The sequence below is a fragment of the Capricornis sumatraensis genome, chromosome 14, assembly GCF_032405125.1.
Source record: "Capricornis sumatraensis isolate serow.1 chromosome 14, serow.2, whole genome shotgun sequence".
NCBI classification, from domain to species: Eukaryota; Metazoa; Chordata; class Mammalia; order Artiodactyla; family Bovidae; genus Capricornis; species Capricornis sumatraensis.
In genome coordinates this window covers 45046371-45065094 of record NC_091082.1, presented here as the reverse complement: position 1 = coordinate 45065094, position 18724 = coordinate 45046371, and the positions used below count along the sequence as shown (strand labels likewise).

General features: G+C 35.2%; 1 protein-coding gene across 1 annotated transcript in view; it reads left to right on the top strand.

Annotated features, from left to right (window-relative positions):
• KIFAP3 (kinesin associated protein 3) overlaps positions 1–18724 on the top strand; it is a 146074-nt gene that overhangs the window by 38633 nt on the left and 88717 nt on the right. Inside the window, exons 8-10 of the mRNA XM_068985999.1 lie at positions 243–341; positions 5864–6042; positions 12477–12639. Of these exons, the coding sequence (XP_068842100.1) occupies positions 243–341; positions 5864–6042; positions 12477–12639 (441 nt within the window). The remainder of the gene's footprint in view (positions 1–242; positions 342–5863; positions 6043–12476; positions 12640–18724) is intronic.

The window sequence follows — 18724 nt, the reverse complement described above, 5'->3', positions numbered from 1 at the left end:
ATTTATGTATTTGGTGAAGCCTAAACATGTGTTTACCCAAGGTCTGCAAGCACATCCTTGAACCCTAGGTTAAGAAGTTCTATTCTAACACAATAATTGTGCAGAGAAGAATATTTTAATTAAACTCTTGGTTGCAGAAAATAACTGGGTAAAACTGCACATAAAATTTAATAGTTTTTCATAGTGTTTTTCAGTAGGTTTACTTTGCTTCATTGAATATGGATGATCCTTAACTTGTTTACTTGATGAAGACCCTGAAAACCAAACCTTGAGAAAAGATTATGAAAAAACATTTAAAAAATACCAGGGGCTTGTGGTAAAACAGGAACAACTGTTACGAGGTATGAATACCTAAGCAATGAGAATGCAACAGAGTGCTTACTGTACATTTAGTTTGTTTTATGTTTGTCAGATGAATAAAGCTGATGTCAGAATAATTGAAAAGTCTGTGAATCTTAATGTGCTACAAAATCTTGTCTTTAGCATTGATATTAATGTTTTAAATTTCACTCCACTATCTTTCCACTGAAAGGCCCCATTTAGTTCTTAAATGTATAAATTACATTCTTGAAATTGTTTTGATCAGAAAGGGTTTTTTAATCCAATGTGTGACCTTTTCAGTAATAAGAATCTTCTTAAATGGTGACAATTTTGTTACTTTCTTAGGAAACTGATGTAAAACATTTCAAGATATATCTCTTTAATAAAAAATAGTCTCCTCTTTCTAGGGTTTGCTGAGAGATTTAACAGTTTAATAATATGATTTCTCAGCCATTGATAAGATGCAAAGTCTTATATCATTTTTAAGAAATTAGCTGACTATTGGTTTTTCACCCAGCTTTTATTGAGATATAATTGACATAAAACAAATATTGTATAAGTTTAAGGTATACAGTGTAATGGTTTGATACAAGTATATATAGCAAAATGTTCACCACGATAAGATTACTTAAAAAATCCTTCATCTCACATAATTACCATTCTGTTGTTGTTATGGTGAGAACAGTTAACATCTACTGTCATAGCACCATTCAAGTATACAATACATTATCTTTACCTGTGGTCACCATGTTATATATTAGGTCCCAGAACTTACTCATCTTATAATTGAAAGTTTGATTTCTTTGAATACCATCTCTCCATTTCTGCCACAATACAGCTTCTGGTAACCATCAGTTTACTTGTTTTTGTGAAGTCAAAGTTTTTACATTCCATGTAAAAGCATATAAGTGAGAACCTACAGTGTATGTCTTCCCCTGTCTGACTTATTTCACTTAGCACGATGCCCTCAAGATCCAACTTTGTTGACTCAAATAATCAGAATATCATCCCTTTTTAGTAACAAATAATATCCTATTCTGTATATAGATGTTACATATAACATATGTAAGTAATAACAGTATATATTTCATATATATTATCAGTTCAGTTCAGTTGCTCAGTCGTGTCTGACTCTCTGCGACATGGACTATAGCACGCCAGGCTTCCCTGTCCATCACCAACTCGCTGAGCTTCTCAGACTCATGTTCATCGAGTTGATGATGCCATACAGCCATCTCATCCTCTGTCATCCCCTTCTCCTCCTGCCTTCAGTCTTTCCCAGCATCAGGTCTTTTCCAAGGAGTCAGCTGTTTGCATCAGGTGGCCAAAGTGTTGGAGTTTCAGCTTCAGCATCAGTCCTTCCAGTGAATATTCAGAACTGATTTCCTTTGGGATTGACTGGTTTGAACTCTTTGCAGTTCAGAGAACTCTCAAAAGTCTTCTCCAACAGCACAGTTCAAAAGCATCAATTCTCTGGTGCTCAGATTTATTTATGGAATATATATTATATTTTATATAAATGTGTATTTCACATCAACTCTATCCATTCATCTGTCTATAGACACTAGGGTCGCTTCCATATTTCAACTGTTAGGAATAATGCTGGAGTAAACATGGGAGTGCAAATCTGTCTTTGAGATCATGCTTTTATTTCCTTTGGATGTATACTCAGAAGTAGGATTGCTGGATCATATTGTAGGTCTGTTTTTAACTTTTTGATGAACACCATATTGTTTTCCAGAGTGACTGAACCCAATTTATGTTCCTTTCAACAGTACACCAAGGGTTCACTTTTGTCCACATCTTGCCAGCATTTATCTGTTGTCTTTTTGATAATAGCCGTTCTGACAGGTGTGAGGTGTTATCTCAGTGTAGTATTGATTTCATTTGCTTGATGATTAGTGATGTTGAGCGTTTTTCATGTGTCTGTTGGCCATCTGTATGTGTTCTTTGGAAAAATTTCTTTTCAAATCCTCTGCCCATTTTTTAATTGAGTTTGATTTTTTGATGTTTAGCTGTGTGTGATATATTTTGGATATTAACCTCTTATCAGATATGTCATTTGCAAATATTTTCTCTCATTCAGTAGGCTGCCTTTTCATTTTGTTAATAATAGTATCCAATGGTGTGTAAAAGTTTTTTAGTTTGATGTAGTCAGATTTGTTTGTTTTTACTTTTGTTTCCCTTACCTTCAGAGACATATTCAAAAAATTATTGTTAAGGTTGATGTTATAGAGCATCTTGCCTATGTTTTCTTCTAGGAGTTTTATGGTTTCAGGTCTTATATTTAAGCCTTTAATCTATTTTGAGTTTATGTATATGGTGTGAAAAAGTAGTCCGGTTTGATTCTTTTACATGTAACTGTCTAGTTTCCCTAACACTATTTATTGAAAAAGCCATCTTTAGCACTTGTATATTCTTGCCTTCATTGTCATAGATTGACAGTTATTCTTGCACTCTCTGTTCTGTTCCATTGATCTGTGTGTCTGTTTTGTGTACTACACCATACTGTTCTGATTACTGTAACTTTGTAGTATAGTTTGGAATCAGAGAGTGCAATGTCTCCAACTTTGTTCTTTGTCAAGATTGTTTTCACTGTGGTCTTTGTGTTTCCATATGCATATGTGTTTAAAATTGTATTTTATTGTTGGAGTGATCCGTGTATCATTATGTCATGTCCTCCTTTGTTTCTAGTTATAGTCTTTGGCTTAAAGTGTATTTATCTGATATAAGTATTGCTCCTCCATTTTTCTTTTTGTTAGCATTTTCATGGAATAGCTTTTTCCATCCTCTCACTTTCAGTCAGTTTGTGGCTTTAGATCTGAACTGATTCTCTTGTAGGCAGCATATAGGTCATGTTTTTGTATCCAGTCAGCCACTGTATGCCTTGATTGGAGCTTTTAGTTCATTTGCACTTAAAGTAATTATTGATAGGTATGTAAGTGGCTCAGTGGTAAAGAATCCACCTGCCGATGCAAGAGAAGTAGGTTCAGTTCCTGGGTCTGGAAGATCCCCTGGAGAAGGAAATGGCAACCCACTCTAGGATTCTTGCTTGAAGAATGCCAAAGACAGAAGAGCCTGGCAAGCTACAGTCCGTAAAGTCACAGAGTCAGACACAACTCAGAACTGAACATTCACGTACATACTTTTTGCCATTTTTTTGTTTAGACTAGTTTAATTATATTGTGCTTTGGTGTAGCTGGGCTTCCTTCATAGCTCAGTTGGTAAAGAATCCACATGCAATGTGGGAGACCTGGATTCAATCTCTGGGTTGGGAAGATCTGCTGTAGAAGGGAAAGGCTACCCACTTCTAGTATTCTGTCATGGACAATTCCATGGACTGTATAGTCCATGGGGTCTCAAAGAGTCAGACACGACTGAGTCAGTTTCACTTTCACTTTCATGTAGCTTTCTTCATGTTTCTTATTCTTGGATTTCACTGACCTTATTGGGAATGTGGATTTATATTTTTTATCAAATTTGAAAAATTACCAATTATTATCTAATCAGGGACTCCAGTTACAGTTATATTAGGTCACTTGAAGTTGGTTCCATAGTTCGTTGATATCTTTACATTTTTGCTGTTGTTGTTTTTCTTTGTGTGTTTAATTTTGGATAGTTTTTAGTTTTGTCTTTAATTTCAGTAATCTTTTCTTCTCCAGTCTCTAAACTACTATTAATTCAATTTAGTATACAAATCTCAGGCATTGCAGTTTTCATTGCTAGACATTTGATTTAACTTTATGTATATCTTCCATGTCTCTACTTAACTTTTAGAATATTTGTAATACAGTTATATGACTTTCAATATTCTTGTTCCATCATTCTAATTGTGGTGTCAGTTCTGGGATACTTTCAACTGGGTGATTTTTCTTCCCCTTATAGATTGTGTTTTCTTGCTTTTTAAAAAATAATTAGTTAATTAATTTGACTGTGCTAGGTCTTAGTTGTGATTCACATGATAGTTGGGGCATTCAGGATCTAGGTCCCTGATCAGGGATTGAACAGATGCCCCCAGAATTGGGAGCTCAAAATCTGAGCCATTGGATCACCAGGGAAATCCCTCCTGCTTTTTTTGAATGGTTAATAATCTTTGATTGGAGGCAGGATTATGTGCAATTTTCATTGTTAGGTGATGAATATTATTTTATTCCTATAAATATTTGTGAGCTTTATTTTGAGACATAGATTACTTGGAACTAGTTTAATCCTTTTGATCTTGCTCTTAAGATTTGTTAGTTTGGACATGAGTGGCATTTAGTCTAAAACTAATTATTCCATACTACTGGGGCAAGACCCATATGAATATGAAAAATAGGTTTCAGTGCAGTTCAGTTGCTCAGTCGTGTCCAACTCTTTGCGACCCCACAGATTGCAGCACGGCAGGCCTCCCTGTCCATCACCAACTCCTGGAGTTCACTCAAACTCATGTCCTTCAAGTCAGTGATGCCATCCAGCCATCTCATCCTCTGTCATCCCCTTCTCCTCCTGCCCGCAATCCCTCCCAGCATCAGAGTCTTTTCCAATGAGTCAATTCTTTGCATGAGGTGGCCAAAGAACTGGAGTTTCAGCTTTAGCATCATTCCTTCCAAAGAACACCCAGGACTGATCTCCTTTAGAATGGACTGGTTGGATTTCCTCGCAGTCCAAGGGACTCTCAAGAGTCTTCTCCAACACCACAGTTCAAAAGCATCAATTCTTTGCCGCTCAGCCTTCTTCACAGTCCAACTCTCAAATCCATACATGACCACTGGAAAAACCATAGCCTTGCCTAGACGGACCTTTGTTGGACCTTTGTTGGCAAAGTAATATCTCTGCTTTTGAATATGCTATCTAGATTGGTCATAACTTTCCTTCCAAGGAGTAAGTGTCTTTTAGGATCCTTAAATTGAGGCTCTCCAGGTGGCATTAGTGGTAAGGAACCCACCTGCCAATGCAGGACATATAAGAGAGGCTAGTTCAGTCCTTGGGTTGAGAAGAGTCCCCTAGAGGAGGGCATGACAACCCACTCCAGTATGCTTGCCTGAAGAATCCTGTGGACAGAGGAGCCAGGTGGACTACAGTCCATAGGGTCACAGAATTGGACATGACTGAAGTGACTTAACATGTACATCCTTAAATTCAGCTCTGGCTATACTGTACATTTTTTTTAACACAGCAGCCCTTTTGTGTTGAAATTTTACCTTGTTTTCCACATGTATAAAATTATTTTTCTCTATTTTCCTGTTATTATTTTCTAATATGTACCTTTAATTGACATTTGATTACCATGAAACTTTTAGTTTGAAAAAGGTAGGAATCATTGTCCTATTTTCGTTATTGTGTCTTTCTCAACATCATAAGAATATTATTATATATATGCTTTATTTATTATAGCATATATGTCAGTGTTAATAATTTTCTAATGAATAGCTAGTTAAAATTTTCAAGATAACATTATCTTCTTAGAACTACATCTGTCACTTTAGTGAGTAGAAATGATTTATTAAATTGTTGATTTGATGTGCTATTTATTTAACTATCATTTATTTTATTTTTCCAGTTGCTCTTTATTTGCTTCTGAATCTTGCTGAGGATACACGTACAGAGCTGAAGATGAGGAACAAGAACATAGTTCACATGCTGGTGAAGGCTCTTGATCGGGACAATTTTGAGCTGCTTATTCTAGTTGTGTCATTTTTAAAGAAACTCAGCATTTTTATGGAGAATAAAAATGACATGGTAACTTATGTTGAAACAGTCCATGTTCACCATTTTCAAGTTAGAATATTTTGATAAAAAGTAAACACATTATCCCCCAATTAAGATAATTCTGAATAAAAAAATTTATAATAGCAGTAATTCACTTAAGTAGCTTCATTAGGAAATATATTTCTTATTAGTTAATAATCCAGATAGTTGAAATTTTCTGAATAGAATATTTTCCTAATATATTATACAGAATGAATCTTTCCACATTAAACATAATATATAGAAAGTCATTTTAACTTTACATTGTGATTCAGTCATCTGGCCTTATTATTTTCCGCTAAGCTCTTTTTTCTCCTGCATTTCTGGAATTAGTGTGTAGCAGCAGCAGCAGCAGTATAGTTTAGCCCAGCCTCCTCCTCATTTATTGTTCCAGTTGGTAGCTGCAGCCTGTTGATTCTGCTTGATAGATCCCTTGAGGCTATCTCTTCATTCTGTTTCCAGAGCCATTGTTTTAGTTAATGCCCTCTTTATTTGTACCATCTTCATTTCTTTTTGTATCATTACAGTAGGTTCCCATTTGCCATCTTATATTGTATTGATGCAGTTATTTTTGATAAATGGTACAAAGTGATCATATATTATTTCTCCAGCTTAAAAGTATATGTAATACAGAAAGATGTAAAGATGAAATAGGGAATTCTCTGGTGGTCCAGTGGCTGGGACTCTGCACTTCTACTGCAGGGGTGCAGTTCAGTCCCTGGTTGGGAAACCTAAGATCCCACATGCCACAAGGCACAACAAAAAAGTAAATAAATAAAGACAGAATAAAAATTATCTGCTTTTTTCTGTGTCATTAAAGAGTCTTTGTAAGAACGATGTTATTGTTAAAGAGATCATACAATAACCATACTTTGCCTTCAGATGCTGAAGTTGCTTATGCTTTTAGCTATTATAAATAAGACTTTAGTGGACACATTTGTACATGCATTTTTGTCTATATTCTGTTTGTTTTCTTAGGATAGATTTCTAGGAGTGAAACTATTGGGTCACTGGCTTTAACTTGATTGGAAACTTTTAGAACTATATGCTATTACAAGTCATTAGGTGACTGTGTATTATCAGTATAAATGGATTCTCTTTCAGATAGTCTAAATATATAGTATTTCTACCTGTTTTTTTTCCTCCTCTTTTAAAATCTAATGAGCTAGGAAATAACTTATGCTTATTGAATGACATGGTGTGCTCTTTGAACACCTGAGACTGATTAATTAGGTTTATTAAATGCCTTGAATTCTGATACTTGAAATACATGAAATTTTATTTTACCAAAAAATATTTAGTATGCATCATTTTCATCATTAGTTTTGATGATTATTGAAGATCACTGAGTCTGATACTGTTTTAGGATTGCATTTACTTAAATTAATCAAAAACATGTTTTTTGTTTTCATTGATCTTATATTCTAGAAGAATATGACATGGTGATATATTAATATATACTCCTGAGTATAGTTAGAGTGTGGCTAAGTATTTGTTTCCCCTTGCTGTAAGTTGAAATATATTCTTCCATTTATGTGTTTGCAATAAGTTCACTTTTAACAAGTGTGCACAATTCACATTGATTTGCCATAAGTATGTATCTACTATGCATTGCTTATATTTGTATTTAGATAATACTCTTCTTCTTATGTATTTATTCTGTCAAAAGATGATCTCAGAAACATAATGAAAAATTATTTTCTGGTAAAATAATAGATTCAGAAGATACAATATAAATTATCTTATCAAATGTCACAAATTATTGGGGAGGAAAAACTGAGGATCAGAAAAGGTAATTCATCTAAAGTCATAAGAATAGTTTGATTGGCAAGAATTTTAGTGTACATGATGTGCATTTCATCTTTCATTGTGGAAAATTCATTTTTCCTAAGGGTATTCTATAGAATCAGGATTCTTAGAGCTCAACAAGACCTAATATCTATGTCTGCATTTGTAGATTAACTCTTAATTATACAGATGAAGTAGCAGAGAGTTAGAGAGGTTAAATAATTGGCTCAAGGAAACATCTCCAGGATTTGGCTTCCTACTCTTCCTCTCGGCTTCCAAGACAGAATTCATTTTATGTTGCTTTTTAAGATGAAGTATAAGCAATTTTTACATGTTGGCTTTCAGAAACACTAAAAAATAATTACTTAAATGCTGAAATAAATTTGCTCATAGTGTTTGATAAGCTGTCACTTTGCGTAGAACTTTCAATAAAAGTACTAATTAACTAAATTTCATTTTAGAAGCATCAAATTGAGAGGGCATTATTGAGATAAAATTACGAAATTTAGCTTTGGGGATTGGGCTTTTATCAGTCAAAAATGTGATTAGAAGACTGTGTTTAGTTTGCATAGAAAACCTTTCAATTAATTTTTTAAATTGAGTTTTCGTTTTTAATATAAATACAATATGCTTAAAAGGGACTAAGTCATTCTAGAATATGAATTTAAGAACAGAGAGAATATGTATTCCTTGGGTTGCATATCTTCTTACTAATTTTTGAGCCTTGTTTTTGTATTTTGAATATAAGTCTTTTATCAGTTATGTTTTACAAGTATTTACTCCCTTTTATGGTTCATGTTTTTATTTTCCTGTGAGGAGCAAAGGTTTTAATTGTTATTAAATCCAGTGTATAAAAGAACTTCAATGGATTATATTTTGAAGTTATATCTAAGAAATCTTTGCTTAATTTAAGAGGATGGAGATTTTCTTCAAAAAGCTTTGTAGAGTTTGTAGTGTTGGTGGTGTTGCTTTTGTTTTAGTCTATGATCCATGCATTTTTAGTTAATTTTACATATGGTGCTTACATATGATTAATTAATTTTACATATATATCAACATCCATGTTTTGAATATGGATTTCTAACTGCCCTTAACCATTTGTTGAAGAGACTGTCCTTTCTCCACTAAATTGCCTTTGTACCTTATTGAAATGCCTTTGTACTGTTGTTGAAAATCAGTTGCCCCATGTAAGTGTGACTTTATTTTTAGACCCTTTTCTGTTCCATTAATCTGTTTCTATGCTTTTGCTGATGCGTGTTTGTCTTGATTATTGTAGCTTTTGTAATAAGTCTTGAAATCAGGTAGAGTGAGGCCTCAAAAGTTGTTGTTGTTTTTCAGAATTGTTCTGGCTACTTCAAATTCTTTATCTTTCCGTATATATTTAGAATCAAGTAGTCTGTTTTGTTAAAGAAAACAAAATATCTTGAAATCTTGATTGAGACTGAATTGAGTCTATTGGCAGGATACAGTGTGTTAACCGTATTGAAGTTCCCAATCCATGAACATGGTGTAACTCTCCATTTTTTAGGTCTTTCTTGTTTTCTTTCATGATTTTTTAGTTTTAAGCATACATATTTTGCACATATTTTGTTAGATCTATACCTAAGTGGTTTACTATTGTAATGATAGTTGTTAAAAAACAAAGTATCAGTTTTCTGCTGTTGAATGATAGAATATAGATATATAATTTGTATATTGACCTTCTTATGTCTTGAGACATTGCTAAATTCATTTTTTACTTGTGGCTTTTTGACCTACCCACCTCTAGGTTTACTTATTCTGGCGTTAGCTATGACAAGTCTACTAATGAGCCCTTTGAAGATTTCCTTCATATGTGTTTTAAAATTTAATTCTTTTGGTGTCATTTTTTTCTCTGAGATACTCTGTCCATTCACTTGTGGTTTTCATCTTTTCCAGTAGGGTCTTTAACATATTAATCATAGTTATTTTAAATTCTCTGTCTAGTAATTAGACAAGTCATATCTGAATCTGGTTTTGTTGATGGCCTTATCTTATCAGTGGGTTATTTTCTTGCTGTTTTGGTATCATAATTTTTTTTTGTTGAAAGCTGGATACTATGTGTAGATTAGTGGAGAGTGAGATAAATGATATTTATGTATGGAAATGGTCAGACCTATTTTTGGTTTTTAATGTTGGGACTTAAGTCATTTTTGTCAGGAGTTTAACTGTTTGGCTACCCTCCAGGCACCATCAGCTTCAAATTCATCTAGCATTATTTTGTCTTTGGTGGAATATTGATTGCCAGAGGATTTTTCTCAGGTGTTCATGTTCCACCCTCTACTTCAGGCTTTTGCAGTATGCCTGTACCTCAAAGAGAATCTTTCTCCTCATTTTAACTCTCCTCTGGTAATATACTGCTGTTGTTTTGTCAAATGGCTTTGTTAATTTGTGCCAGGGGCGGGGAGTGGGAGAGAAGAAACTTTTTCCATTGTTCTAATTTAGTTTCAGGCTAGTTTTAGGCTTGTCCTGTGTCCATGATTTTTAGCAGTGGGGCTTCCTAAGTCATACTGTCAACTTCTTTCCTTAGAATTTTTTTTCTGTTTGCTTCCCCTTGCTGCAGTGGGTCTTCAATGCTTCAGATGTGACAGGATTTGCCATACTTCCCTGAAGCTCAAGTCTTTTGTTTTTTAGGGGAAATAGGAGAAAAAAGATGTGAACAAGACTTTGTGCCTTTTCCCCATTAACAGTAATGCCCCTTTCTTAGGCCCATGCCTCTGTGTGGAAGATTTCTACCATCTTCTATCCTATCCCTAGTATTTCTTGTGACCCTCTGATAAGGTCCTTGGAAAAGAGTTTGCAAGTGGTTGCAAACTCCCTGAGCATCTATAGCTTCAGAGTTCTGCAGTCTCAGGCTGCTTAACATTTGGCATTTAACTAAGCTATTTGTTTAAAAGTTTTTGTTTAGTGTTCCTACTGAATTCTATGGTAGCCCTCTTTTTCTTCAGTGCTCTGCTCCATACAAACCAGTGCTCATTAGCCTTATCTCGTTGGGTATGCCTGTTTTCCTTATATTTCAGACCAATTGATTTCCTGGCAGCCTTAGCTCTGATGCTGTTTCGTTTTTTAAGTTGTGATTTTGTATTTGGGTTTTTCTTACAGTTAGAGTAAAAACCACATGCCTTCTCAGTTAAGAAACGTTTGTTGAATGAATAAATAAACCGAAAAAGAACTTATTCACTGTAACCATAGAAGCTAGTAATAGAATTACAGTTCTGTATAGCATGGCAAATACTTGTCACTGGCCTCAGTGGGAATTATTGTGTGACGTTAACGACTGAATCCCACAGCCTGCTTGGAAGATTAAGCTGGGGGAATCAAAGTTAGAGAGTCTTTGGAGATGGGCTTGTGCTTCTTCATGCAGAGCTCTAGGATATGACTGCAGTGTGTCCATGGAATATAGATAAACGTCTGAATGAAAAATTGTTGGATTGTCAATTTACCATTAAAAATAATTGTTTACTCCTTGGCATAGAATGAAAGGAAAGAATTATATTGAGGCCTCAGTTATTAATGTGATTTTTATGAGGTCATTGAAAATTTGCACTAGAGATACCAGAAGGATGGTATAAATAGATGCTTTCAGTTCAGTTCAGTCACTCAGTCATGTCTGACTCTTTGCAACCCCATGGACTGCTTTACGCCAGGCCTCCCTGTCCATCACTAACTCCTGGAGTTTACTCAAACTCATGTCCATTGAGTCGGTGATGCCATCCAACCATCTCATCATCTGTCGTCCCCTTCTCCTCTCTCTTTCAATCTTTCCCAGCATCAGAGTCTTTTCAAATAGGTCAGTTCTTCGCATCAGGTGGCCAAATTATTGAAGCCTCCATGGGGTCATAAAGAATAGGAGACAACTCAGCACACAGATACACAGATTATCATTGTCTTTGTTATTGCTGTCTAGCCGCTAAGTCCTGTCCAACTCTTTTGCGACCCCAGGGACTGTAACCCCACTAGGCTCCTCTGTCCATCTGACTTACCAGGCAAGAATACGGAGTGGGTTGCTGTTTCCTTCTCCAGGGGATCTGCCCCACCCAGGGATCAAACTTGCATCTCCTTCTTGGCAGTCAGGTTCTTTACCACAGAGCTACCAGGGAAACCCTATCAATGTATCTACCAGACAGCAAATTATTACACATTGTTTAAACCTTTGTTTCAAATTTAGTGTTTTCTAGGTAGCTTGTCGTTCCTTCCACATTGTTTCTAGAGTACTTTGTACATTCCACATTTATCACATTCCATTTTAATCATTTGTTTAATTTCTCTGCTCTGTTTTTAGACTGGAATCCTTAAAAGCCAAGACAGAATCTTGTTTAATCTAGGACAGGTTCTGGCACTTAAGAGGTGGAGTTTATAATGTGCTTTCAAGAACCCAAAGTAATTTGTCTTCCATTTGATGCTATGAAATAAGAGAAGGAAGAGATGAACTGGAAATATGTATTTTCTCCTCAAAAGTTTGGTTCCAGAGAAGTTTTCAGATTAAAATGAGAGTAATAAACACATAGTACTTACACATATTCATAAGGGTGAAAACAATGAAAAGATAATTCTTTGTAATCTTTTTTGTCTTATTGTGTAATAGAGACTGACTGCATTTGTATTATTATTTTCTATAGGTAGAAATGGATATTGTTGAAAAACTGGTAAAAATGATACCTTGTGAGCATGAAGATCTGCTAAATATCACCCTCCGACTTCTACTAAACCTGTCCTTTGACACAGGACTGAGGAATAAGATGGTACAAGTTGGACTGCTTCCCAAACTCACTGCACTCTTAGGTATGCTTTTTAAAAATTGATAGTGTTGCTTGGAATTTCCAACATCACAGGAAAATCTAAGTCTGTCTTTAAAAGTCTGCTGAAAAGATTGTTATGTATATGTTCTTTGATTAGGTACTCAATTATTAAGAAGAATGAATGAAAAATGACCTGTGCTAGGATTTCCATGGTGGTATAGAATGAAACGAAATAGAAACTTTTAGCTGTTTGACTCTTTACCCCTGTGAAAGTGAAGCCAAAAAAACACAAAAAACAAAAAAAAAACAAAAACAAAAACAAAAAAAAAGTGAAGCCAAAGTGAAAATATACTACCATGGGAGCAAGAAGGAAAAATTACCCTCTCTTCAGCATTTTTTTAAAGTAGATAGATACTCTTTGAGTTCTTATATTTTGCCATACCCTTAAAATACTCATTACCAATACACAAGCCTTTATGGAGCCTTTTTGTCATTAAGTAGAAAAGGTCATTTTTATATAGTGTTAGAAAATATTATATTAGAGGATTCCATTTATACATCATTTTCTTTTAGCTTTTAGCAAGATACCTATATAACAAGAGTGGATTCAAGAGTTAATGCTTTTGTGCTCAAACATAATGCTTCTCATACATAATGCTTCTTAGTACATAATGCTTCTTAGCAGAGTATTTAAAAAACCCTTTTTGGTCTATTAAGTGTCTGTCTTTATAGGCACCTGCTCCTCCCCAGCATATGCTTTATACCTTACCATCCTCTTAAAAGTTCTTTTATGTCTAAGTGCCTGTCCACCTGCCTTTTTCCTTCACTTTGAATGCTACTGCCTTTCTTAACTAGAAAGCAAATTTTTACTCAGCTTTTATAACTGTTTCTTTGTTTAGCACTGCAGTTTCATTTGTTTGTAGCTTTCTCCATATATTCAAATATTTTAAGTAGTGAAATAGTTGGAATGATTTAAAATTAAGCTTATTCTTAGTTGTCTAAAATTTGTGAATCTACTTTCTCATTGAATTCATCATTACTTTTTTACAACACTGGAAGTAAAATTTATTGAATGTTTACTTTGCCAGCTATTTGCTTTGTGCTTTGTATATTATCTTGTGGAATCCTCACCTGAGATCTTTACCCATGATTACCATGGATAAAAGACAAAGCCCAAATTCAAACTCAGGTATATCTGCTGCCAAAGTTGGATTTATTATCTACTATAATAAGCTACTGTGTATAATTATATTAAGTCAACTATGATTAAGTAGATAGGGAGCATTATAATTTAAAATTTCAGTTCTCCATGTCCCTTTGAAAAAAAAGTTTTAAGGAAATTTATTTCTTACTTTCTTTTTCTCAGAAAAGGAAATCTTTTAGGCTGTTAGTCAAAGAACATTTGATCCATTGGCCATTTCGCAAATATTGCACAGACCTTTGGTTATGCATTTTAGAAGAAACTCTACTGAGGAGCACTCTGAAAAACTGCTTATGGGGAACCAAAGCAATACAACCATTTAGTGAGGAAACAGGAAAACTTTAAAAGTAAAATGGGTGGGACTTGAATTTAATTTATATGATCCTTTTTTATCATAAATTCAGCAGAATTATGTATCAAATATCAGGTTAGATTCTTAATGTATGAAGATGAATGAAAGTCCTTGTCCTGATAATTCATAGTCTGTTTGGCTTGTTCAGTATCCAGTCCACTTATTCCTAGGAAACAAATGATTTAAATGAGATTTTTGGGAAATTACTCATAGGATTCTCATTTCATATTTTATTAACAAGTAGTAAATTTTGGCATATATAAGATATTCAGTACAAAAAATATTTTTTTAATCTCTCCTGGAGCTCATTTCTGGAGTCAGGATGTCTTATTAGAATTGTTACTCTTTATACTTTTTAAGAATGTTACATTGGGCAAGTTACCCAAACTCTGATTTGGTTTCCTCATCTCTAAAATGAGGATAATAATTAGAACCAATTTAAACTTATTTTGAAGATTAAATGAGCTATTGCATGCAAGGGGCTTAGAATGGTACCTGACACATAGTATTTTCGTAATAAATATTAGCTATAATTATTTTATTACCAACATCATCATTGTTATCATTTAACATAAAGTGGACATTCTATAAGTGTTGCTGACTTACCTTTCTGTAAGCACAAATTTCCTTCTTACAGATATTAAATCACTGTTAACAAACAAGGTAGATTATTTATTTTTACTTCCCTGTGATATTTATGTTTATTCAGTTTAAGTCATTAAAATGTTGCTAATCTACTAGGCCAGAGCATAATGCTAAACATTGTAGAAAATATTTTTCAATCTATAGACATTTTGAAATTTAAAAGAAAGAATGTGTCCATATTGTTACTTGATTACAAAGTGCCATTTGAGACAGATATTGATAGACTTATCTCTTTAACAAGATGATATTACAAAGGAAGGAAGAATAGAGGCTGTAGAAAGAATTTCAGACAAAATGGTCAATATTACCTAAGGCATAGATGGTGCCAGGTAAATATGAGGAACAATAACTCGAAATATAGTGGGAGATAATGTTGAAAATGGGTTCATATACATTTATGTGATAGTATGAAGATTAAGGCTGTGCTAAGAGTTATACTTAATATAATTGATGATAGTAATCATTACAGGATTTTGAGCTAGTTGGGTCATAATCAGTACTTCCCTAGGGAGAATAATCTGGCATTATTCTATAGGATACACAAAAACTAGAGTCTAAAGATGAGAACAATAGCATGTTGTGGTAGCAGGACAAGTAAAGAAAGCCTCACTTAGGGAAGAGGTGAGGTATGAGGCAGAAGGAAAGGGTAAAGAGATACAGCGTCATTGTTCATCATTCAGTCACTCAGTCGCGTCCTACTCTTTGAAACCCCCATGGACTGCAGCACACAGGCTTCCCTATCCTTCATCATCTCCTACAGTTTGCTCACTCATGTCCATTGAGTCAGTGATACCATCCACCCATCTCATCCCCTGTCATCCCCTTCTCCTCCTGCCTTCAGTCTTTCAAAGCATCAGGATCTTTTTTAATGAATTGACTCTTCACAACAGGTGGCCAAAGTATTGGAACTTCAGCATCAGTCCTTCCAATGAATATTCAGGGTTGATTTCCTTTAGGATTGACTAGTTTGATCTCCTTGCGGTCCAAGGGATTCTCAAGAGTCTTCTCCAACACCACAGTTCAAAAGCATCAATTCTTCGGCACTCAACCTTCTTTATGGTTCGACTATCACATCCACACATGACTACTGGGAAAACCATAGTTTTGATTATAAAGACCTTTGTTAGCAAACTGATATCTCTGTTTCTTAATATGCTATCTAGGTTTGTCATACTTTTTCTTCCAAGGAGAAAGCATCTTATAATTTCATGGCTGTAGTCACCATCTGCAGTGATTTTGGAGCCCGAGGAAAACTCTATCACTGTTTCCATTGTTTCCTCATCTATTTGCCATGAAGTGTTGGAACCCGATGTCGAGATCTTAGTTTTTTGAATGTTGAGTTTTAAACCAGCTTTTTCAGTATGTAGAGTACATCTTATGAAATGCCAGGCTGGATGAAGCATAAGCTGGAATCAAGACTGCCAAGAGAAATATCAACAACCTCAGATGTGCAGATGACATCACCCTTAAGGCAGAAAACAAAGGTGATGAGGTGAAAGAGGAGAGTGAAAAAGGTGCCTTAAAACTCATCATTCAAAAAATAAAGATCTTGGCATCCAGTCCCATCACTTCATGGCAAATAAATGGGGAAACAGTGATAGGCTTTATTTTCTTTAGCTCCAGAATCACAGCAGATGGTGACTGCAGCCATGAAATGAAAAGATGCTTGCTTCTTGGAAGAAAAGCTATGACAAGTATAGACAGAGGATTAAAAAACAGACACATTACTTTGCCAACAAAGGTCCATATAGTCAAAGCTATGGTTTTCCCAGTAGTCATGTTTGGATGGGAGAGTTTGACCATACAAAATCCTGAATGCTGAAGAATTGATGTTTTTGAGCTGTGGTGTTGGAGAAGACTCTTGACGGTCCCTTGGACTGCAAGATCAAACCAGTCAATCCTAAAGGAAATCAACCCTGAATATTCATTAGAAGGACTGATGCTGAAGCTGAAGTTCCAATACTTTGGCCACCTGATGCAAAGAGCCAACTCATTAGAAAAGACCCTGATGCTAGGAAAGATTGAAGGCAGGAGAAGAATTGGATGACAGATGATGAGATAATTGGATGGCATCACTGACTCAATGGACATGAGTTTGAGCAAGCTCCAGGAGATGGTGAAAAATAAGGAAGCCGGGCAGGAGGCAGTCCATGGGCTCTCAAAGAGTCAGACATGACTGAGCAGCTGAACAATAACAACTCTGCTTAGAAGTTAAATAAGCAGGGTGACACTATACAGTCTTGACTTACTCCTTTCCCCGTTTTGAACCTGTTCATTGTTCCATGTCCACTTCTGACTGATACTTCTTGAGCTGCATGTAGGTTTCTCAGGAGGCAGATAAGGTGGTCTGGTATTCCTATCTCTTGAAGAATTTTCCACAGTTTGTTGTGATCCACATAGTCGAAGGCATTAGCGTAGTCAGTGAAACAGAAGTAGATGTTTTTCTGTAATTCTCTTGCTCTTTCTATGATCCAGTGGATATTGGCAATTTGATCTCGGCTTCCTCTGCCTTTTCTAAATCCAACTTGTACATCTGGAAGTCCTTTGTTCACATACTGTTGAAGCCTGGCTTGAAGGATTTTGAGCTTTACCTTACCAGTATGTGAAATGAGTGCAGTTGTGTGGTAGTTAGAACATGCTTTGGCATTACCCTTCTTTAGGATTGGAATGAAAGCTGACCTTTTCCAGTCCTGTGTCCACGGCTCAGTTTTCCAAATTTGCTGGCATATTGAGTGCAGCACTTAAACAGCATCATATTTTAGGATTTGTAATAGCTTAGACATATCATAGGTAAACTTAATGTGACATGGCTGCTGTTTGGATATGGATAATGATAAACTATTCATAAATACTCAATGACTGTTAGAATGTTACTGCTAGGAACAGAAATAGAGAAGTATAAAAGAAGTAATTTGAGGGCATCAGTGATAGATTTAATTTCAGACATGTTAAAGATATCTTCAACAAAGATGTTTGATGAACAGATAGAAAAAGGTCTAGTGTTCAGGAGAGTTACAAGATTAAAAAGAAAAACTTGTCCATTAGATGAATAAAACTGGAAAAAGGACACCACCAAATGAGATATAACAGTCAGAGAAATATGATTATTTTCAACAAATACATTAAAAACATGTTAAGTTTAGGCTGTTACTGAGAAGCAGTGAAGTCCTTGGACTCATCATGAAGTAGAAAAATGAAGAAAATGAATAGGAAGAGCAACTGAAAACTTTTTACTTTCTTTTACTCATTCTTTCAAAGTGTTACTTCATTTTCTTTGAAATATTGTTAATTCCTAGGGCATCAGATTTTGCTACACTAGGGAGAGTGAAGAGCTAGCATTATTTTAGCCTTATATTATATAGCTAGAAATTGATGATCTTAAAAGTGTCCCCCTCTGTTTTTGGCTAATCTGTAAAAACTGATTGAAAGCAAAATAATTCTGTTGAGATGTTTATAGTTACCTTGCCTTAGTAACTTCTTGGCTTATCTTTCTGGGTAAGTAGAAGATGACGGCTAAAAAGCATTGCTCATAAAAATATACACAAAATTTTTCTTGTAGAATAAGTTGAAAAATAATATGAAAAGTTATTGTGATTTGGAGAAGGCAATGGCACCCCACTCCAGTACTCCTGCCTGGAAAATCCCATAGACGGAGGAGCCTGGTAGGCTGCAGTCCATGGGGTCACGAAGAGTTGGACACGACTGAGCGACTTCACTTTGACTTTTCACTTTCATGCATTGGAGAAGGAAATGGCAACCCACTCCAGTATTCTTGCCTGGAGAATCCCAGGGATGGGGGAGCCTGGTGGGCTGCCATCTATGGGGTCGCACAGAGTCGGACACAACTGAAGCGACTTAGCAGCAACATTTTGATTTGAATAATTATTAAAAGCAAAGAGGAAGTTGGTTACAGCTTGGCTGTTTTGCCAT